The sequence below is a fragment of the Coturnix japonica genome, chromosome W (genome assembly GCF_054131305.1).
Source record: "Coturnix japonica strain WE chromosome W, WE-NBRP24, whole genome shotgun sequence".
NCBI classification, from domain to species: domain Eukaryota; kingdom Metazoa; phylum Chordata; class Aves; order Galliformes; family Phasianidae; genus Coturnix; species Coturnix japonica.
The window spans coordinates 2,692,119-2,715,288 of NC_140701.1; the positions used below are offsets into that span (position 1 = coordinate 2,692,119).

The 23,170-nt window shown below is 49.3% G+C and overlaps 1 protein-coding gene and 1 long non-coding RNA gene across 4 annotated transcripts; both read right to left on the reverse strand.

Annotated features, from left to right (window-relative positions):
- Window positions 1-5,683: 5,683 nt before the first annotated feature.
- LOC146754217 (uncharacterized) lies at window positions 5,684-10,668 on the reverse strand. Of its 3 annotated transcripts, XR_014938956.1 has the most exons (4): window positions 8,979-10,668; window positions 8,650-8,896; window positions 7,816-8,010; window positions 5,684-7,498 (listed from the first exon to the last, which is right to left on the reverse strand). It is a non-coding gene; the product is annotated as an uncharacterized LOC146754217 (long non-coding RNA). The 3 variants fall into 3 exon arrangements; XR_014938957.1 differs by having other exon boundaries at window positions 5,684-7,495; window positions 8,650-10,668; XR_014938955.1 differs by having other exon boundaries at window positions 8,650-10,668.
- A 297-nt stretch (window positions 10,669-10,965) lies between these two features.
- LOC146754218 (uncharacterized) lies at window positions 10,966-15,456 on the reverse strand. Its single transcript, XM_085527484.1, has 14 exons — window positions 15,286-15,456; window positions 14,936-15,015; window positions 14,556-14,667; window positions 14,156-14,245; window positions 13,811-13,915; window positions 13,475-13,627; window positions 13,166-13,317; window positions 12,751-12,898; window positions 12,448-12,585; window positions 12,152-12,328; window positions 11,740-11,895; window positions 11,487-11,588; window positions 11,203-11,374; window positions 10,966-11,033 (listed from the first exon to the last, which is right to left on the reverse strand). Exons 1-14 carry the CDS (start codon window positions 15,454-15,456, stop codon window positions 10,966-10,968), a joined length of 1,824 nt encoding a protein of 607 aa, XP_085383610.1.
- Window positions 15,457-23,170: the final 7,714 nt, after the last annotated feature.

Below are 23,170 nucleotides of genomic sequence, written 5' to 3' on the forward strand. Positions count from 1 at the left end.
AGACCCAAAGAAGCAGATTACAGTGAAACAACACACGAGCTGGACCTGCATGAGGATATCTTTCAAGACAGTGGCTATGTTGCTTGAAGCCTATTTGCTTCTTCCTGACACCACTCAATTACCAAATATCAACAACCTTTCATGATTCAACTTGCAAATGTTTGACACTAACCCTTGTGTTTCTATGCCTTCCTAGGTGATTCGAGCCCTTGTCAACCCCAAAGATCCAAACCAAGTAGTGATGTGCAGTGTGTTTCCATCAATGGAAAGTTCTTATTAAGCACAAATCACTGCAATTCGGATGACAGCCTTCTACATGGTAACAGTGATGGACACAAGGGGCTCATCCACGTTCATGCTCTCATATCTCCTGGCTCTGCTGAAGATGCTGACCTGAGCCTGCCAGACACAGCAGTCACCTGCCTGGATTGTGACCCAGCGCCTTTGCAGTGCTGCCCATCCCAAGCACAGCCCGAGTGCCCCAGCAGCAGCACCACCATGCAGGAGCAGGGCAGCATCAGTGAGGTGAAGCTGAGCATCTTAGATGGGGACTTAGAGTCAGGCTGCCAGTCCCAGGCACCAGGCAGCAGCACAAGCTCTGAGCCACTCTCATCTTGACAAGAGGAGTCCCATCTTCACCCTTGACCTCTCAAGCCCTCCTGTCTTTTATTGAATAAAGTCACTCTCATGCTCAATCATCGCCTTGACTGCATTCTGAGCCTTCATTCACAGGGATTGGGATGAATGCAACAAACAGCAAGGCAGCTCAGCTTGCAACACTCTGGCTGTGGGGTTCGTGCAGGCAGAGCTCTGGGTTCCCATTTTGCCTGGCTTTGGGATGTCTGCAGCAAGATCTCTACCATTTTGTATGGCAGCAAATAATCTCTAGCATCCAGGTTGCTGCTCATGATAATCCCAGTCTTCCTGGCTGTCGCTTTGTGATACCTTTCAAAGCCTTTTGATACTCTTTGATGCTTTGGCTGCTCCCTAACACCTCTGTCCTCCTGCCATGTTGACTCATGTCTCCCACTTTGAAGCTGGCTTTGCAGATCATCTCCAGCCCTGTCATCATCACGCTGCAGCAGGAGGTGCTCACCTGGCCCAATGTCTGGCAGTACAGCTTGTTCTGCAGATGAGCAGCTGCCTCCTCATCTCTTCAGCTACAGTAGTTTTTCTCAGGGCAGTTAGATGCAGTCATGCTCCTCTGGATTTGGTGTGTTAAATCCATGCTGCATGGCAGCAGTCAGTGCAATACAAAGGTGTTCTGTGTGCCACAGCATTTCTCCAGGGGCTGCCAAAGGTAGAAGCACAACACAGCACCATCCTTCTGACAGTAATGTCTGTGAGTGTTAGACATGTGAGCACTGCATCATCCCCAGCGTGTCAGTGCTTTTCCACACCAACCTGACTCTCACACTCTGCACTGAATGTAACTCTGCTCTTGTGGAGACAAATGCTTTCTGTCACATCCTCCATCCCTGCAACCATTTGCCGGTAGGCAGCTCTTGCAGAAGAATCAAGCAGCAGAACCTTTTGCTCACCCTACAGCATGCAAATGCTATGAAAGCAGAAATAACCTGGCATGCTCTGGGTCTGCAAGGCTGCACAGATGGGAGAGGTAGATTGTGTTTTTGCAGTGGAAGTTTCCAGTATTTTCAGTACATAGTGTAGGCCCTAACTGAATGTATAACCCTCTTGTAAAACAGCTGTATAAGTAGTTTTTGCACCAAGAAAGTTGCTGAACAGAGTTAAGTTCAGACTGGGGGCATTCTGACATGGGGAGAATTGAGACAAGCACAAGATAAATACGCAGGGTGGGTAGAGCCCAGCACAGGACAGAATGAATGTACTGACTTTTGGAAACATTGCCCTTCTCTGTCCGCAGAAAAGTACAAGGCAGACCTAAAAACAAGAGGTTGGTAATTGACCTTCTATGGAAATGAATCCTAGCAACAGTCTCGAGGAGTCTGTGAGCCTGAGGTGCTCAACCAATGAGAGCCATGAGAGCATCACCTGCATTGGGTTTAGGGCATAGAACAGAATTGATTTCACTGACTGGTGTGCAATTTCTCCCTTGCCAATAGGGGATGTGCGCGCAGTATTACAATAATGAATAAGCACTGCTGCTATCGCTGCCATCTTTGCCTAACTAGAAATCTTTGACTTTGAGAGTTTCTCACACAAGGGGAGAGGGTAAGAAAGTAAAGAGGCACAGAAAACTAAGGGAAACTGCTCTTCTTTATGTTATCTATAAAAATTGATACGATGCTGTTGTGCACTTTTTTTTAATTTTATTTTTAATTTTTTGCCAGTGTCAGTTAGATTGTTTTAAAATATCCACACACCAAAATCTGACTACCAAGCAAATTTAATGAAAATGAAATGAAGGTGAGTTAGCGGAAAGCACAAGGCCATATTATATCAGGCTCTAGCAAATTTACAGGCAGTCACTGCACGAAGAGGTAGATTTGAGTTGCACATTATATGATTCCCACAAAGATTAATGAAATCTGAAGCTTTCAATATATTTCCCCTATAATCAAAAGAGAACGGATCCCCAGGGTCTGTCCCGCAGACGTCCTTTCCGTGGTCTCTGCTGCCACCTGCTGGCCAATACTCGGAACTGCCACTGTTGGGCATTTGGTGCCGCAGGAAGCACAACGCAGATCTGAGTTCTGACCGGTCTACGCAGCAAATCCGCCAATCTTTATTGCGATAAGCCCTCCACATGGCATTGCGCATGCACTCGAACACGCAACAGGCATAGATTTCTCCTAACTCCTCGAGGAGCAGGCAAGCAGAACAACTGAGCGCAGCACTGCTTGTGATTGGGCCACCCCCATCATAGAGATGTGTGTTAGATCTTTTACCCACCCCTGGCTTTTTTGGCTACAAGGGCACACTGCTGGCTCATGGTCAATCTGTCGTCCACCAGGACGCCCAGGTCCCTCTCAGCAGAGCTCCTCTCCAGCAGCTCTTCTTTCTGCTTACACAAGGAAGATAGTCTTGTCAATGCAGAGAAATGAATCACAGAATCACAGAATGACCCGGGTTGGAAGGGACCCCAAGGATCATGAAGCTCCAGCCCCCCTGCCTGGAAGGGCCACCAAACTTCCATGTTTACTAATGAAATAAATGAAATAAATGACAAAATTTCCTTTCAGAGAGTTGCATTCACACCTTGACTTAGGTTTGTACAGCTTGGGCATTTGGTCAGACGTGTACTGAAGTCAGGTTTTTCTTTGATTGAGAAAGCATTGAACTAGTTCCTCATTGATGTACAGTTCCTTAGAAATGGAGTAGTCCCCACTTCAGACCAGCTCCTACTGGATCCCATTTCCTGAGAGTCCCCCAAGAAATTCTGGAGGAATCAGTTTGCTTTCTAATCTACCAACTGTCTGATACTTTCAACACCTTGAATAAATTGCCAGTTGCTGACTTGTTTCTTTTTGAAAATCTGTTGATGCACGCACAAAAAATGGATCAGAGCACGGGGTCTTATCTGGAGATGGGAAAACAATTGGATAAACAGAAAATTGTTTTTTGCAAGTTTTGCAGATCTGTAAGTGGCTTTTCAAGAGATTGTACCACTTCTGCACATTGATTGTCTGACAGTTTCCCTATGATTTTACTTAAAAATGAAGAAGCAATGAAAAGCTCTGTGCTCTGTGGGTGTGCATGGCTGGCTCTGCCCTTCTCATAGAGGAGAAAATCAACATTTTCACCCCTGGTTCCTACACTTAGATAAAATCCCCTCCACTTACCTGCAATTTTCCTATGTGTGGAAACAGCCTGACCTCAGATGGGGTGAAGCAGCTTCTATTTGTCCTTTCCCATTATTGAGGGAATAATCTGTATTCTTTTATCGTAAGAAGAAAGGAAATTTTGGATGAGGGAAGTACCTACAACATGTAGAGACTCTTAGGAAACAGAAAAATAAAAATAATAAAAAAATAAAAACAGTATCACAAAGAAAATCTTGAAAAGAGCCAAATAATAAGGGAAAATAGCTGACTGCTGCAGGTGCACTTTGAAGACCCACAACAGAGGAAGCTGAGGTCTCTCCTTCTTGTCCCTTCACTGTTTCTCAGTGTGCCTCATTGTGCCCAGGCGATGGCTTTTTTTATTATTTTACTTCTGTTATTACAGCAATTCACCTGCCAAAGAATTTAATTTGCTATGGAACTATATAGAATATCAGAGGAAAGACAGTGACAGTGCATGGACCCCCTTCTCTCTCCTCCTGGTATCTACATGTGCTGGAGAACTTCGCTTTTACCATAATATGCCTTGAAAGTGTTTGCAGCCTCATGATCTTTCTGGCTCTGCACAAACCTGCCTTCTCCAAGAGATTTTACTTTGAGATGTTGATGGCAGCTTGTAGTTTCCCCTTTTGGGAACCCTACTTGTCCTGGGCATCCTGATGTCTGAGTGGAGTCAGTCCTTGCTCTACAGCATCTTTCAACACCAAATATGCTGACCCCACTGCCAAGAGAACATTTCCTTGTAAAAAGCAACACAAAGAATTGAAGTCAGGGGTCATATTTGATATGGTCAATAAATCCATCCCTGGCTGACTTTCTTTATTAAGTTTCAGACATTTTTAATGAAAGAGCTATAATCTCTGTAATAAATTTTCTCTTGGTTTTCTATGTATTCAGATCTTAGTCTATGAAGAAGTAAAAGTGAATACAACTGAATTTACCATTGAATTGTAATATTTATTTCTTCTTCTGGTAGTATGTAGCAAATCATCTGTGCCTTACTGACTTCCCTTACTGACTGTGTTGCTAAATATCCTAATGGAAATCTCTTTTATTTGTATTTCTTTCTACTTTCCCCTGTTAAGGATTTCATGGCTGCTCTCAGGTCACCGTGGAGCCTTTTGTACTCCAGGCTGAACAGCCCCAGCTCTTTCAGCCTGTCCTCATAGGAGAGGTGTTCCAGCCCTTGAATCAGTTCTATGGCATGTATCAGTGACCTGTCCATGCTCCAACAGGTCCATGTCTCTCCTGTACTGAGGACTCTGCATCTGGATGCAGTACTCCAGATGAGGCCTCATCAGCACAGAGTAGAAGGGCAGGATCGCCTCCTTTGCCCTGCTGGCCGTGCTTCTTTTGATGCAGCCCAGGATATGGTTAACTTTCTGTGCTGTGAGAGCACACTGCTGGCTCATGTTCAGCTTCCCACCAACAGGAACCCCAGGTATTTTTCGCCAGGACTTTGCTCAATCCTTTCAGGCATTTCCCTTCCACTGAAAGCTTGATCCAGGATCTTGCCTTGTTCATGTGCACGGTGCTTTCTCACTTCATTGTGTGCACGGTGATTTCCCAAATAAGTCCAGATTTGCAGCATTTCCTTTCCAAAAAGAATTGAAGGTGGGGAATAAAGTGGGGAGGAGAGAGATAGATTCCAGCTGTATCTGCTGATCCATCTTTGCCTCATAGCAGGAAATAATCAAACACCTGTCTTAGTTCCTGGTGCTGTTCAAAGAGGAGCTCCTCATGAAAGATGAATTTCTTCCTCAAGTTCTATTGATCACAGTACCGGTCTGTTTATCAGTGTTCTGTTTTGGACCCCTCACTATAAGAAAGATATTGAGGCCCTAAATCTTGTCCAGTGAAAGGCAACAAAGCAGTGAAGGATCTGGAGCAAAATTAAGCTGGGCAGTTCTTTTTTTTTTTTTGAGAACCAAAGCAATAATATTTTTATTTTATTTCTTTATTTATTGCTTACATCCCACTGAATGCAGCAAGAATATTCAGAAATATAAGTGTGAGGTGCCACTTCTCTCTTGCTGGTGCAAAAGCAGATCAAACCTCTGCACATCAGGAGCAAAAAGAGACAGATTGTGCAGAGCACTCCATAGCTGGGACTGCAGGAGGGCTCAGCCTGCTGTGCATAGCAAAGTTTCTCTTGTGTCCCTTGTCTCACTGCAGCTTTAAGGAATTCCCGAGGGGAGCTGCCTTAATAGCAAGTTGTACCACTTTTAAAGCTACATTTGTATCGCTCACACAGCAAGAGCTCTTGTCACATGGAAGCCATCGAATGAAAACACTGACGTGGCAAGAGAATAAGGCGAGATAATGAGAAATTAAGAGCATGAAAAGTAAATGCTCTAGAAAAGCTGACACTTCATAACACTTCAAGTGAACACTTGCCTGAATTTCAAAGTCGACCGATAAAAAATTATTTGCTTTTCTTATGTAACAGAAATAGATAAAGAATTCTGTTTGGATAGGAAAAGATTCCACTAGGCTGCAATTTACGTATGGATGCTCAATATTTAAGGAAATTGATTCTTTTACTTTGTAAAAGTGCTGTGCGTCACAGGGCAACCATGGGTCCTGTGATCCATCCTGCCCAGCCCCACAGCACGGGGCTCAGCTGTGACCCAGGAGCAGCCACCATCCTGTCCATGGCAGGGTGACCCTGCGCATGCCATCGTGCCCTCCACCAGGCCATGGAAACTGCATTTTCTTCTTCCCCCCCCCATCCCCAGAATGATAAAAGACAGACTCCATCAAGTCAATAGAGATGCTCCTGTTTCAAGGTGTGCAGAAATTCCCACCCTGCAGTGGTTTGAACAAGGACTGGTGACACGAAACAAACGGGGCTGCAGAAAGCAGAAAGAAATTGGTCTGTGCTTTATGGGGCACATCCTGGAGCTCCTCTGAGATCCGAGTTCAGCACCAATGGGATCATGCAGAGAAATCCTTAAGTCCGAGTTCAAAAGTCGTTTCTTCAGTGACCAAAGGGAAGTGAGAGCGCATAAGGAGAGAATACCACTCCCAGGGCTCAACGCAGCCATTCCCCTGCAGCATTTGAAGCACGGACTCAGATGTGAATGATCCAAATCCTTTATTACAAGTTCTCACATCCATTATAAACCTTCACAAGTTTTTTTTTTTCCTAACATATCCAATCAGAGCCGTGAGTCCCTTCTTCTCCTTCCAGAGGTGTCCTTGGTTCTCAGGCTGTTGATCTGGCTCCACAGCTGCTGCTCTGAACAGCTTTTCTTGTATTCCCACATTCCCCCACGAGCCCAGCGCGGGGCAGGGCAGGATAGAGCAGGGGATGCTCCAAGGGACCACAGGAGAGGTAGAAGAAAGCTCCAGTGTGAGACCAGGGCCTCGTCGGCCCCCTGAGCAGAGAAACATGAGCAGGGCAGCTGGAGAGGCTGCGTCCTCATTGACACTCCTGGGCTGAGCCTTCAGCCTTCTGAAGGGCTCCAGCCATGCACCATCGTTCTCTGTAGGATTGTCCTTCAGGTGTGCAGCCGTGGGGGAGTCGTGCAGGATCAGGGTCCAACCCGTCCACACTCCGCTCCTGGCACAACCATCTCCATCCTCACCCATCTGCAGCCCTTCCCCACCCCACTGCAGAGCAAAGTGGGTACCCAGGGAAGAGCAGAGGGTCAGCAGACGTTGCAGTTGGGATTCAGAGATCTCTGCAGGGAAGCTCAGGGTGAGCCAGGTCAGATGCGCAGCTCCGGCTGCTGCACAAACAAAAGAGAGTGGATTTCAGAGTCTTGCTGCCAAAATGCTCCCCAAGAACAGCAGGGGATGCCCAGCGCCAGGGAAGAGGGGACCCTGCATGGGGATATCCCAGAGAGCGGGCAGGGGACAGACTAAGACAGCAAGGTGAGAGGAAGGCACTGAGGGACCAGAAAGCTGCAAGATCCCCTCTGCCCTCTTCGCCCTCCAGGCTCCTGGCCCCACTCAGTGCAAACCCACCCAGGCCCAGGGATGACAAGTCAACACAGGGCACTCTCACCTCCTGCAGGATCTGGGGAGCACCAAGCCTGAGGCTCACCTGGAGGCAGTGAAGATGTGCTTGGAGTTGGTGCAGATGGCGTTGATGGGGCTGCCCTTTGATCTCCCCAACTGGGCCGAAGTTATCCATGTTCCAGACTTTGATCACGCCTCCTTGGTACGCACTCAACAACATGGGGCAGCCAGGGATGAAGGCCAGGGTACAGACCCAATCTTTGTGTGCTCTTGGGATTTGCTGTAGGTACATGGCAGAGCAGAGATCACAATCAGCCTCATGCACTCAGCTGCAGGGCTGCAGATCATCCACTGCTGCCCCAGAGTCAATCCAAATCACCAAGCTGGACGCAAGACTTGGGGCCTGAATCCTCTTCTCAGAGAGTAACATAGCAACTGATGCTCCAAGCCTATGTCCCAAGGGGAAGTGGCAGTTCTGGGTGCCCTTCAGTACACACCCATAGGCACACAGAGCCACTTGGCACACACACTGCCAGATCCCCAGGCTGCCTTTCCAGGATAGCAGGACCTAGACCAGGTCCCTCAGCCTTCCTCCTTCCACACTTCCACATACCCTCGATCACAATTCCACATACCCTCTATTACACTTCCACATACCCTCAGTTACACTTTCTTATACCATCAGAACAGTTTGTCCCATTCAAACACCTTTAATACCATATAACGTTCCCTTAGCAATCCGTATTGTTCAGTTATAAACAAAAAGTTACTTTCTCTTTAACCCTTTTTCCTTTGTACATGATTCCACTATTTATACCCTCAATTAATGATTCATACTGCATGTGATGTTATGATGTGGAATATGGACAGCAACAGCACAAAACCATGACACAGTGTTACCGACCCAACAGGCTCCGACCTTAGAGCCGCTCAGGGCTTTGCTAGCAGATCTCAGCAAGGAGGCTCCCACCTCCGTCTTCGGCACTCCATGGGAAGATTGTCGGGGTCACTGAGCTGCAGCAATACAACAGGGCTGGCAAAAATGTTCTTGGTTGGTGTGAGAGAACCTGAGCTGGGGCTCATCCAAGGAGATTCAGCGATCACAGCTTCTAGTCCTGCACTTCACACATAGCTCCAGGCAACAGCAAATTAACTGTCCCTAAACACTGCAAAAAGAGGATGGATCCAATTGGATGGCCCCTGAGATAGACAAAACTCAACACCCAACACAAAACACAGTCCTCTCACCTGCTGGTCAGCAAACAACAGAGCACAACACACACCAGCATCCAGGACTCGTGCAAAAAAAGAAGAAAAAGAAATTGCTAGATGGTGTTTCTCAGAAACACAGAAGCACAAGCCAACTGGAAGATAGCTGCAATTATTCTTGAAAACAATGTCCTTTGTTATCTTGATGTGGCCAGTGTTGAGTGAAGCAAACAAAGTCAACCCGATTTTCTTACATTCAGATTAATCTGCAAGGCACAAAGTAATAAAGGTATGATTTTTATTAATAAACTGAGTGTTAGCAGCTGTCAGAAGAATGAATGTGTCACACACAGAGGTAAACTCCCACAGCAAAACTAGATGTAACATTTCCTATCTGTGTTTCATCCTCACAGGAAAAGCCTTTCTTCGCAAGATCTCCTGGAAGAGAGATGGTAAGAGACATGAAAACTGAAGGATCCGAGCACAGCTCTCCAGTAGCTCCCTCTGTACGTAGATGGTCGCAGAGACAAAAGGTCAAGTCCACTTTTGGAGGGAGCTTGGTGATGTTTACCACTAACTTTACACCACCTTCAGGTAAGTCTGCTCGCTTTCACATCCTTACAAAAGTGCATGAAATGGATCAGCATCCGCTTCTTTGGTTGACTGTTGCTTTTACTCTGAGGTCAAGTGATACAGGCTTTGCTGGTGATCTTCTCTACTCTATTGCTGTGGGTTTTTAAAATTACTATTTTTCCGCTTCAAAACATGCAACTTTGGCACTGTTTTCCCATTTCCAACAATGCAGTGAAATCCCGGTCTCATTTGGATGACAATAAGATGAACCACACTGCATTCTGAAGAGTACAAAACATGCTTGCTCTCTCCTTGGTTCTTGTGCACGGGGACACTAACACCAATTCAGTTCAAAGGAGAAATTTCCTCCAGTGACTCTTGTCCCCATGTCTTCCTTCATCTTCCATTATTTTGTTGTTGTGTTGCTGTTATTAGTAGTATTAGAAACAGTATTGTTGTTAATGAAGAGTCTAATGTCATCAAAGAAAGTTTGCAGAATCCTTTCTAATCCGGTTTTGAATTGCAAACTCAAAAGCAAAGATCTTGAATTCTGGATTCCTGGCTCTCCAAGACATAGGCAAAGAAAATGTGTTTCTTTGTCTTTTTCCACATGACACTTATGTCCAGGCACACAGCACTATAAGCAAGCAGGAGCTTTGCTGCCCAGCATTCCGGCTTTGCAAAAGCTAGAATAAACCACAACTTTTCTGCTTGCTTGTTTAAGTTCCAAGAACTCATATGAGGAGTTACAATTTAGTCAGTGTAATTATGATCAGTTCTGCATCTGTGTGCATACGTGCCGCTCTCTAGTGGTCATATTCTCCAGATCTTCCTTCCAAAGGCTTTCAATTGTGCTTTTCAATTTAATTAATCGCTAACTACAGACCCAGTTCTAACCAGCTTGGTTCCTGTTCTTTCTTCCAAGATGTCTGTGCTCCAAGGCTCCCGCTGTTGTTCAGGGGGTCTGTCTTGCGTGACAGGAACACATGTCCCAGCAACGTTGCTGTACAGGTGTCCTAGCAACATTAATGAACAAGAATTATCCCTCAGAAGGCTATGCAGGACCAGCGGAAAAGTGCTGGGAGCCTTCTCCGTGCTGGTGCCGCCTTCTGCCTTTGGTGTCTCAGCTTCTGGATGGTCTCAGATGCCATAGAACAGACTGTTAGATGGGGGTCATTTTCCAAAGGCTGAAGGGCTGCAACAGAAGGAAACAGAGCAGAGATGGGACCCCCAGTCTACAGAGAGCCACCAGCTTCCACTCTGGGCCTTGCCAGCCCCACTCCTTGCTTTTCCTGGCCAGGAGGAGCACGGGAGACTGACGGGTCAGTGGAAGACACTGCTCAGGACTGCCATGAATGCTCCTCTGCCCCTGCAGCATTTCCTTGCAGCAGGGCAAAGCACAGCTGCATGCTGCCCAGCTCTGCCCCCAGCCCCAACACACACAGCACTGCCCTCACTCACCACTGCAGAGTTCATTCAGCATCTCCTCACTCTGCTCCCTGGCGTGCTTCCCAATCAGCCCTAGGGAAAGAGCTCTGTCAGACACCCACTCCCCAACATGCTGCCAGAAGCTCAGACCCCAACCCCGCCAGCCCAGCTGCTTCCCCTTCCATGCTGCAGGCAGGGACGGCACCTGAGGGGGGACCTGAGCAAGGCACCCACTGTGGCTACCGGCATGGGCAGGCTGTACCTGGGGGCTTCAGGGCTGTGCCTTCCTGCCAGGGCAGGGCCCAAAGAGGGACGCAGGGGTTGGGCTCATCAATGAATCTGACAGCCTCGCATCGCAAGGAGGCCTGAGAATCCTCCAGGTATGGCAGGCTCTGCTGCAGGTACCCTTCCACTCCCTTTCTGTCCTGCTGCAGCTGGAGAACAAGAGCATGGGGCTTGCAGAGCAGCCACAGCTGCTGCTGCAACCCCTCCTCCAGCATCCCCTTTCCCCCAGCAAAAAGGTGGGGGCTGTGAGATTGTCCTCACCAAACACTTCATGATCCCCACTGTGTTCTTCTGCTGGGTCTGCTGCTTGAGCTCCTTCCACTTCAGGAACTTTGCACAGGACACAAGGGCTTCCCCAGATGCCTGCAGAACAACAGATGCAGGGACATGGCACCACACACACAGACACACATCCCAGTGTCTGAATGCTTGCTGAACTTGCTCTCAATTGCACATCACAGCTGAACTGTCAGCACACCACTGCCTGCACACTGCTCAGCTCTGAAATTCGTACCTGTGCTACGCTCAGGGTCTCGTCACTCATGTGAAAGAGCAGAGGGTGCAGGGCCCTGCGCACGATCTTCTTCATGCTTCCCTTCTGAGACCACAGCACAGCATCCATCACATCCATGAAGAGGCGGATGGAACCTTCTCGCACTTCAGATGATGCCTGAGGGAGAACAGGAGGACCTCAGACCTCAGCAGCACACTCTCACTGCCCATGGTGAGCATGAGTGTAGGCTGAGCCCCAGCACAGGGGCCTGACATCACCAAGAACAACCAAGCTGCACTAGCAGGGACACGGCCAGCAGTGCTACAGAGCCCACAGGACATGTCATTCCTGAGAGCCCAGAGAAGGAAAGAAAGGAGAAGACGCTCCTGTCAAGCACCCACCCGCAGAGCTCAGCCTCCCACATCAGACTTACGTGATTAAAAAGAGGCAGGATCTTCTCAGCCAGCTCCAGAGCAAACGGACTGGCATGCCTCTTCCCCAGATGGTGCATTGCATTCCTGAAAATATTCAGCACCTTCACAGTAATGGCTGTGTTGGCAAACAGCAGGTTCTCCATGACGCCTGGAAGCAGGGCCCGGATTTCAATTGCCTGTACAAAACACACAATTTCCTTTCCATCAGGAGGACAGATGCCAAGGCACAGTGTTGCCCATTGCCCCAGCGCCAGGCTGTCAACATGAGGCCTTCGTTTGACAAGGTCCTGCTCACCGTCTCAGGTCTATCAGACAGCAGCACGAGACGTCTGAGCACCAGCCAGAGCACTGGCAGGCTTTCCACATTCAGAAGCTTCTGGAGCAGTGCTGGCTTACACAGCTCCTTCACCAGCTCTTCAGTGGGAGGCATCGCCTGAAACCAACACAGCAGTGAGAGGCAGGCAGAGGCAGCAGGACATCCTGCACCCTGCAGCTCCTGGCTGCTCTGGCAGCTCAAGGCAGGGCACTAGGGAGACACAGCCCAGCCTGAGCTACCAGTGCTCTGTAGGAGAGCACGGTGCATTGTCCAGTAACTCACAGTCAAGCGAAGGAGGCCCAACTCCTCTGTGCTGATGCTCAATATCTCACACAGCTGTTGGTCCTGTAGAACACTGCTGAGCTCATCCCAGATCCGCTTGGATGCTTCCAGCAGGGTCAGCACACTCTTCAGTATGTCCAGGGTAGTGCTATAAACAGAGAGCAATGCTGTGTCAGCAGGGCTGCCTTAGCCACAGCACCATGGCTCAGGCAGGAGCCTGATGGGGGGCTCTGGGCTGCCATGGTTGGTATTGGCTGCTGCAGCCCTGAGCTGCCCACCAGCACTGGAAAGCACAGTGGGATGGAGGGCCTGCTCCTTGGGATGTCCTGCAGCTTTCCTTGGCTCTGGCAGCCAGACCATTTCTGAGCCCTGCTCTTCACATGGAACAAATGTGTGGGGCTGTCTGGGCTGATACCTGTCATTCTGTGGGAGGTCGGTCAACACACTCCTCAGCACATCCCTGGGAAACTGGACGGTCAGCATATCCAGCACTGAGAGCAGGATCTGCTGAACTGATGTGCTCTGGATCTTCAGGTTGGCGTGGATGAATCCCAGAATCTCTGGCACCTGTTGTGAGAACACAGGGAGACTGCTGCTGCCACTGGACTGCAGCCATTTGCCTCCCAGGCTGTGTTATTACTGCCCTTCCCACAGCTCATTGCTGCCTTCAAATGGCTTCAGTTCCCAAGAGCTGTGGCGGGCAGGGTTGCCTCACTCTGCTTACATCCATCAGCCAGGTGCCAGGGTTTCTCCGAAGCACATCCAGCATAGTCTCAGCCCACTTCTTCTCATCAAAACCATAGTCCCCAATGATCTTCTCCAGGGTTACAAGGGCAATGTCTGTCCTCTGAGAAGGGGCAAGGTTTTTTCCAAGGGGCTGCAGTAAGAAGGAAAAAAGGAGGGAAGGCATGTTAAACAGAATGAGAGAATAGCATCTGGAGCAGGATGAGCACAGGCAAAAGGAAGGATAAAGACCCTCCCTTCATGTCAAAAGCATTCTGAGGGTTCACACCTGAGCCGCAGCTTTTCTCACAGGTACACAATTTTCATGTCTCCTTACCTGCTGCCAGAAACTGCTGGTCATGAAGCCACTAAGCTTCCAGATGCGCCCCAAAGCCCTCTCACACACAGCCTGTGTCTTGGAGATGCTGAAAGGCAGCAGCACCTGTGAGGAGAGGAGCTGCTGGTTAGCCTGGGAGCTGCTGATGCCCACTGCAGGTCTGCTGAGCTCCTAGCTGGAATCACAGCATCCATCCAGGCTTCCCCTGAGCTTAAGCCAAGCCCATCATGGGGCTACTGCCGCCAGGGTCCCTTGCTGGCTCCAACTACTGCCAGTGCCGTTTCCATGGAGTGGGATAAACTACTAGAAGGGAGCTGTGGGGGCAGAACTTCACAATAGACAGACCTCCAAGATTCCCTGCAGCCGACTCTTGACACTGGCAATGGGACAGACATCTAGCACAATCTGCAGCATGTCGTCCATAGCTTCCAGGGTCTGTAAAGAGAACAGTGGGTTGTGGAAGTCTTTCAGGGTTCCCTTTCATACCCAGTAGACTGCTGTGAACCCCTCTGGCTGCCAAGGAAGGATACCCACAGATCTGTGCACAGGGGCACCCTGCAAGGCTGCTGCACTCAGAGCAGGCTACAACACAGGGTGTTTGCCAAGCCCAAGGCAAGAGTGAGAGGGGTGAGGGCAAGCAAGGCTGCTACCTTGTCCCACAAACATCTTGATAGATCTCTGGACACAAGTAATGCAAGCGGCAGCCCAGAGGCATGGGGTCAACAGTAGATTGCCCAGTACATACCTGGTTGTAGAGGGAAATGTTCAAGGCCCTGGCTGGAGGAAGATAGAAGACGATGCTGCAGCACACCTTGAAGAGATGGAGTATTTCTTCCTCTGTAACTGCATTAACTGTGCTGCAATTAGAGAGACACTGATGCTAGGAGCGGTGCCTGGGTGCTGAGGCAGGGCTGGAACAGGTCCTCCCCTGGGCAAGGCTCCCTGAGAGGGATGGGGAGCCCTGCCAGGAGGTGCCTCCTCCCCTACGGGGCTGCTCTGGGTCAGAGGACAGTCCTGATGTCACCAGCTTTGGGGCGAGGGCCAAGACTTAGTGGGGAGCTGCATCAGGGCCACCAGGATGGTGCCTGGGGGATGTGCTGGCAAAAGCAGGGGCTGGGCAGGTACCTCAAGGCAGCAATGGTGTTCATGCAGCAGTATCTCAGGCCGGTGCTCAGCTGCTCCATGGGCTCCTCACGCAACAGAACCTGCAAAGCACAATCAGGATGGCACCTGGCAGCTGCCAGCACCCAGCAACAGCAAACCTGCCACCGGCCGCTAGGGCCTGAGTCGCCCCAGTGGCCCTTGACAAACACTGGCACACTGGTGCTGCTGTCCACCTCCACTGCTGAGCTCTCAGCAGCACCTGGAGTCCCATCTGGGGCACTTGGGTGTCTGTGCATCATTTCCCTGCCTCCCTCTCCCCCTGTCCTGTCCTTCTCACAGGGTGCAGCTACCTGGGTGCCATGTCCCCTCACCTCAATCTTCTTGCACTGATTTTTCAGCAAGCAGAAGATATCATGGCTCAGTGTGAGGCTCGTCTGTCCAGCCATGCTGCACAGTATACAAATGGAATTGAGGAACTGCAGCTTCTGCACCAGATTCTGGCACGCACACAGAGACCGAGGAGTGTGAGTGGGGACAGCCATGGCCAGGGGGACCAGGCGTTGCGGGGTGTGGAGCAGCACAGGACAGCTGCAGGACAGCAGCAGCTCTGCCCGGCCATCAGCCCTCCTGCAGCCTGAAGGCAGAGCCAGAGGGACCGTCTGGAGATGCAGGTATAGCCACGATGGAGATGGCTGCTCTTACCATTTCCATGCTGATGGTGTTGGCTTGGATGAAGTCCACTGCCTCCTGTTCCACATCAGACAGAGGCAGCAATTCAGCATCTGAGCAAGGAGAGAGAGCAGTGCTATAGAGGGGCCAAAGGCAGGCGGGAGCAGAAGGAGCTCTGCCCTCTCCGGCCCTGGGCTCGCTCCCCTGGCACAGTCTGCCCGTGACAAGGGTTCCTGGTGTGGAGCAGGGGGCACTCGCTGCCCCAGCCCTGCCCACCCCGCTTTAGAACCTCACTCACCAGCATGCAGAGGCATCACCTCCGTAACTTGGTAGGGCTCTGCTGGAGATCTTCTGTCCTGGGGAGCCCCACTCTCCTCCCCGGCCATGCACGCGACGCCCATCACAGCAGCTGTGACGTGCTGGAACAGAACGGAAACACATTTCTGTTTTCTGTATTCACACAGCACAGTATGGGTACAATTCGTCAGAACTACCCTCGCATACCCTGCGGCAAAACCATGTGCGGGGACAAAACATGGCACGTACCTGGCAGTGAGATCACTTCAAGCTATCTGCAGCAGTTCCTTGTCGCTTTGCTCAGATGGAATGAGAGCAAAAGCTGCACCGAGGCAGTGGGCGGAGGGTGAGGAGAGGAGAGAGAAAGAGCAGGTCAGTGAGCAGGGCTAAGACATCCATGGAATAACACACACAGCACAACCGTCCCATCCACTTGCTGCAAGACATGCTGAGTCTCAGGCTACGTGATGCCTGTCCACCCAGCAACTTTACAATGCTTCCACTACTGAGCAAAGACAATGGAAGAAGCACGGGACAGGTGCCAACTTTACTGATACCCCCTTTGGAACGTGTGTACCAGGGGAAAATTACGTCTGATGGTCAAGAGTAAGCAATACGGTGCTGTGAGCTCCGACAGCCAGCAGTTCTCAACACCTCATTGCCCACCCATCCATCCAACGCCAGCTCAGCTTACCTACAAGCTGCTGCACACGACGGTGTGAAGAAAAAGGCAATAAAGGCAATAACTAAAGGCACTAACTAAAGGCACTAACTAAAGGTACTAACTAAAGGCACTAACTAACAACACTAACTAACAACCCTAACAACACTAACTAACAACACTAACACCACTAACTAACAACACTAACAACACTAACTAACAGCACTAACGGCACTAAAGGCACAAGACCAACAAGACAACCAACCACTCCGACCACTAGCTCACCCACAAAGGAACACAGAACGCACCGCTCCTCCCCTCATTCCAGCCGCTTATGACATCACCAACGGCCAACAGCCTGGTCCACCATGACCCCCCACAAGGCGGGGAGCCAAGACCACGTGGTCACATCTGATTCCAACACGGCACCACAACATTCCAGGACTCAGTGTGGGCTTGGAATTCTATCCTGGTGTGGCAGCGCAATGGGAGGCGTTAGGGCACAGTTGAAGAGCTGACAGACAACGGACGTTTCCAAAGGAGGGTGCCAGATTAACTCTCAGCATTCTCTTGCGGGGCTCTTAGGAATGCTTCAAACCCATTTTCACTGCCTAGCTCATTTCTAGAAAGTCCAGTTGAGAAATGCTCACTTTGTCTGGGGAACGCCTCTATGCATCATGAATGAAAAATAAAATAAAATGGGCACGCGACCCTATGAAACTTACCTCTCTGCTCTTGTTGTCAGCCAGACACCTCAGATGAGCATGACGTGTCCCTGCTCCTGAATGAAGATTCACCCAAGTCTGTGTTCCTCTCTGCTCCATCTCTGGCTCTAAAAGAAACACAGACAGAGATGATTACAAGATCCTTTGTGCAGACGAAAGACAAGGGTGCACACGAATTCTGTTTAGCAAGAAATACTACAGTCCCAATGGACTGCTGTGGTAGTATTTGAATCCTCATTTGGGGCTGGAGCTCAACAGGTCACACATCAGAAATAACACAAAGTGCATCTGGAAGACGTGTCTCAAAGCCCAGAAAATCCAACACGGGAGGGGGCTGGACAGTGGACCACAAGTGTCCATTTCCATTGCAGCTCCCTGTAGAGAACAGCACCAATCAGCAGGCGTGAATCAATTCATTCACAAGCTGCCCAATGACTCTGTTCTTTACGTGATAAAGAAACACACAGAGATTCCTGACCAAAAAGTTGGGAGTTAATAACGACCAAAGAGGTTCCTGTTCCTACACCTCATCCTCTCACCCCAACTCCTGGGTGATGCCCACAGGCTTCAAGTCAGCTCTCAAATCCATTGAACTCCAGTCACAGAACTCCATCAAAAAGGATGTCACACATGTGACACTTACATACATTTTGCATCAGAAACAGTGACGCCAGCAGGAGCAGAGAGGTGACTGTCCCCCTGTAGTCAGCACTGGTGAGGCCACAACTCTAATTCTGTGTCCAGTTTGTGCCCCTCACTGCAAAAAAGACACTGAGGCATTGGAACGTGTTCAAAGAAGGGCAACAAAGCTGGTGAGGGGTCTGGAGCACAATGGGGCCATATGAGGAGAGGCTGCAGGAGATGGGAATGTCCAGCCTGGAGAAGAGGTGGCTCAGGGGAGACCTCATTGCTCTCTATAACTTCCTGAAGGGAGGCTGCAGTGAGCTGGTGCTTGGCCTCTTCTCTCGTGTCATTACTGATAGAACTAGAGGGAATGGTTCCAAGCTGCGGCAGGAGAGGTTCAGGCTGGACATTAGGAAATATTACTTCTCAGAAAGGGTGGCCAGGCACTGGAATGGACTGCCCAGGGAGGTGGTGGAGTCACCCACCCTGGGGGTGTTCAAGGAACGTCTGCAGAAATCCCTGCTGAAATCCTGACCTCTGCCACAGGTGGCTGAGTGACACAAAAGCTGTGTCCTTGGTTCCTGGCCTTACCTTCACATGCCGTTCATCTTGCTCTGCAGCTCCTGTTCTGAATAATCTTCTTATATTCCCATGTGATGTACCCTGAAATACATCATTTAGTGAGTCTGAACAAAACCTAAGACATTAATTGGAACTGTGAAGAAATGTTTTTTGCACTTTACTTGGAGGATGTTACATGCTATACCTTCTTTTCTCAATTGTAACACATGATTTTTTATAAAAAGAAACATAGCAAGTCAGCTTTTCAGTGTGCACATTGATGAAACTTGGTGAAATACAACTTTAGAAAAAGGTAATTTGAAAATTTAAATATTCTTATCAGAATCTCTGCTATTAGTTACCGTTCCCATGTTCTGATTTGATGATGATTCTCTCAGAGCTGTTTTGTCACTCCCCACCTCAAATGCACTTCAAGTGCTTTAGGAGCATCACTGGAATTTTGAATAAACTCGATATATTTTAGCAAAGCTGCTACAGATGCACGACTGCAGTACTTTGGAAAAATATAATCTTGATTGAATGCTGAACAGTGTTATTTAATTATATTCCAGGTAATTAAATTAATTAAACCAAGGGAATCACCTCCCAGTCAATCAGCTCCCAGCACGGAAATCGCTTCCCTGCCAAGCAGATGCAACCAAAACAAGCTGCTACATCACTCTAGGGCCCCACTGAGTCTTCCCAAGGGGTCTCCAAAGGCTTCCCTGTTGACTTCTGGGAACCTGGGAACACTCACATGGAAGCCAGTGCCCCCTAATGTGCCCCAGAGGTTTCTCAGGGCCCCGCAATTAGCTCTACAGACATCCAGACATGCCCCAGAGCAAGCATGTGTGCTGTAGGGAGCCCAAGAGACATTCCAGAGCACCCTAGTACTCCTCAGTGCGCTCAAGGGTTCTTCACCTGTCTCTAAATATGCCCTATTGGACTTTGTTTTCTCTTCTGGAGCCTTCCTTACTTCTCAGCTTTGCTTTCTCATGCCATTTATCTCGCTCCACAGCTACTGCTCAGAATATTCTTTCTTGCATTCCCACATTCCAACAGAATCACAGAATTGTAGGGGTTGGAAGGGACCTCTAGAGATCATTGAGTCCAACCCCCCTGCCAAAGCAGGTTCCCTACACCACGTTGCACAGTTAGGTGTCCAGGCGTGTCTTGAATATCTCCAGAGAAGGAGACTCCACCACCTCCCTGGGAAGCCTGTTCCAGTGCTCCGTCAGCCTCACCGTAAAGAGGTTCTTGCACACATTTGTGCGGAACTTCCTATGCAGAAGTTTCACCCCATTACCCCTAGTCCTGTCCCCACGCACTACTGAAAAGAGACCAGCCGTGCCACTATGGCCCCCACACCTCAGGTATTTATAAACCTGGATCAAATCCCCTCTCAGCACCGCCAACGACAACCCTCTGCACTCTGCCAGTCAGACAGTTCTTGACCCAATTCACTGTACACTCATCTATTCCATGCTTCCTCAGCTTTGTTATAAGGATGTCATGGGGGACAATATCAAAAGCCTTTCTGAAATCAAGGTAGACTACATCTGCCACTCTCCCCCTGTTGCAGAACGGCGGGAGAAAAGCAGACGACCACACCTGTCATTGACATATGATCAGCTATTCTCGTTTATTCCTTGGCTGCGTGTACCTTTATAATACGGATAATTAGCTCATACATATTGCAAAAGTGGAGCTCATCATTGGTTCCCAATTACATACCATCCCCGAGTATCTTTGCAGCTTGTTGTTATCATCCTGAAAGTTACTCCCTTGCCGAGTTCACAAAACCATGGTTAGTTTCTCACCATCCCAGGGCATCCTGTTGATCTCACTGTCCTTGCAGGTGGCATGGCTGCTTGATTAACTGCACCGTGTTTACGACCCTTCTCAGCTAGCTGTAAAAAACACTCTCTACATCCCCCTATCCACCCAGCCAGTGACATCTTCATAAAAGGCCACCAGGTTGGTCAAGCACGACCTCCCCTTGGTGAACCCATGCTGAGTACTCCTGATAACCTGCTTTACTCCCAGTTCTCTGGAGATGGCATCCAGCACAAGCTGTTCCATCACATTCCCTGGGACAGAGGTGAGGCTGACTGGCCTATAGTTACCTGGGTCCTCCTTCTTGCCATTTTTTAAAGACCGGAGTGACACTGGTCATCCTCCAGTCTTCAGACACCTCCCCAGTTTCCAAGGCCTCTGAATGACTACAGAGAGCGGCTCAGCAATGACCTCCACCAGCTCTCTCAGCACCCGTGGATGCACCCCATCAGGTCCCATGGATTTATGGACCTTAATGTTTCCTAGGCACTCACGGACCACCTCTTCCCTGACTAAAGGGAAATCTCCCATTCCCCAGACTCTCTCATTAACCTCCAGGTTCTGGGATTCCTCAGGGAATGCCTTTTCACTAAAGACAGAAGCAAAGAAAGCATACAGTATTTCCGCCTTCTCAGCATCCTCTGTTACCAGGACCCCTTCCTCTGTTACCGACCCCTCCAACCCCCCCTTGTTTTTTGTTTATTAGCAAACTGCTAACATACTACAAAATAATAGCACTAATTACATAAGTAACATCATCATGCCAGCATCCCGACCACCTGCTTTAGAGATTTATCCTTCATTTTGTGTAACACTTCAAACACTGCAAAGAAACAAAGCAAGTGCAGAAACAGGACGCCACTTCCCTCAGGATTTTACAGTCTCATTCATGTCTGACAGATGGAGGCCCTGACAACAAGAGCTGTGTCTGTCCATAACAAGGACTCACCTCTGCAGGTGCAGGGGCAGCTCTCAGAGAAGCCTTCTTCATTTCTGCTTTCTTCTCTTTTTGTCTTTTGTCTGGGAGCTGGTGTCAATCTGCCTGAGGGAAGGGAGGCCCCTTCAGAGGGATCTAGATAAGCTGGATCAACCTCACTGGGCTGAGGTGAATGGGATGAGGTTCAGTGAGGCCAAATGCCAGGTCCTGCACTTTGGCCACAATAACCCCATGCAGCGCTATAGGCCTGGGGCTGAGCGGCTGCAGGACTGTGCAGAGGAAATGGACCTGGGGCTGTTGGTCGATGCTCAGCTGAACATGAGCCAACAGTGTGTCCAGGTGGCCAAGAAGGCCCACGGCATCCTGGCCTGTCTAAGAAATAGTGTGGCCAGCAGGAGCAGAGAGGTAATCATCCCCTTGGACTCAACACTGGGGAGGCTGCGCCTCAAGTCTTATGTTCAGTTTGGGGTTCCTCGCTACAAGAAGGTCATTGAGGCACTGGATCTTGTACGTGGAAGTCTGTCCCTCGAGCAGCTCCCATTCATCATCAGCTCCCATTCTGAACCCCACTGTGCAAAACAGCAAAACTTCTACTGCAAATGGCTGCAGTCACCAAAGCTCAGCCCACTATCCAGGTATCAGCCTTCTCCCTTCTGTTTTCCATCTTAGCCCATAGTTTTGCTTCCAGAAATGGAACTCCTCTTTAACAGCCAAAACACAAACTAATACATCACTTTCACTGCTCCTTCCCGCACCCCCATAGGAATGGTTACCTGACATCCCCTACAGCACAGCACCTGCTCACAAGTATCATTCAAACTCTATTCTTTCATACTTCTTGAGAGAGGACGGTAAAAACTCACTTATGCATGGCGGTAAGGACAGTCTGTCCCCATCACATCCCTCTGTGTGCTGAAAGCTGCCATTGGATCTCTTGCAGCCTGCTGGCTGCTGCTCACAAACACAGGGAACTGCACCACACTGATTCTAAAGAGAGAAAGGAAGAAACTCTGGTGGGAATGAGCACCCAAGGTTTGCAGAGATGCTCCAGATTGTGACAGAGATGGAATATCAGAGTGCTGGGACATGATTGATCACTAAGGAAAACACTTGGAAGCACATTCAATCTGCAGAAGCTGTAATTACTGGGCACAGTCAGCTTTCCTATGGCTCATCTGGAGGAGGCGGGTGCTCTCACACATCTGCTCAGGGGCTTCAGCTGAGACACTTGCACAATGCTGGGATCATTCTGATGGAAACTATGTCTTCAGATACCATGGTTAAATCCATCCAAAATGATCAAGCCGAGCCTTAGCTCTTGAGCAGCACTTCTTCCCCACCCTTCACTACTCCAAGCAGCTCCAACAAACTTCTCAGAAGAAATCCAGGCCAGCACAGACCTGGAAGACCAGAACCAAGTGCCGCTTGTGGGACGGCAGTGCCCACTCCTTGCTTCCACCCTGCTCCAGCAGGTTAAGGAGTCTGAGCCTCACTGGCCTTTGACAGCTCAAGACTTTCAGCACCTCATGCCAACATTTCTCACTAAGATACACCTCAGGCATTGAATTCTCTTCTCACTACCTCCTCCCAGTCCTCCCCTAGGAACAGAAACCATTCAGATTCTACAGCAAACTACAGCATCTGCACTGCAAGAGCACACTGAACCACCTGCAACAATGAAACATGGTTTTGGAGAGTGGGTTTGAAAACACACCTTTAGACAGCTGTCTCCCTGTAGCCAAAAGGAAACCAAGCAGCAAAAGAAGAGTCCAGCCTGAAACATGCCCATGCTACTAGCCCAGGTTTTTCACAGTGAATGTAAAATCCATCCTGCTCTTGAAGTAACAAATGACCAGTGGGTCTCCCCTTGCTCCACCCCTTCTCCTTCAAAGCCAGAAAAAGAAAGAAAAAACAAGCAGAAGAAACCCAGACGTACCTTTCCACAC

Excerpts from the sequence above, each read along its gene's own strand:
- LOC146754218 (XM_085527484.1), bottom strand. The coding sequence starts at position 15,456 with ATGGCTGTCCCCACTCACACTCCTCGGTCTCTGTGTGCGTGCCAGAAT. Across the intron at positions 13,318-13,474 it reads CTGGCACCTGGCTGATGGAT|GTGCCAGAGATTCTGGGATT; the intron begins GTAAGCAGAGTG and ends TTCTCACAACAG. Across the intron at positions 12,586-12,750 it reads TGGGCCTCCTTCGCTTGACT|GCGATGCCTCCCACTGAAGA; the intron begins GTGAGTTACTGG and ends TGTTGGTTTCAG.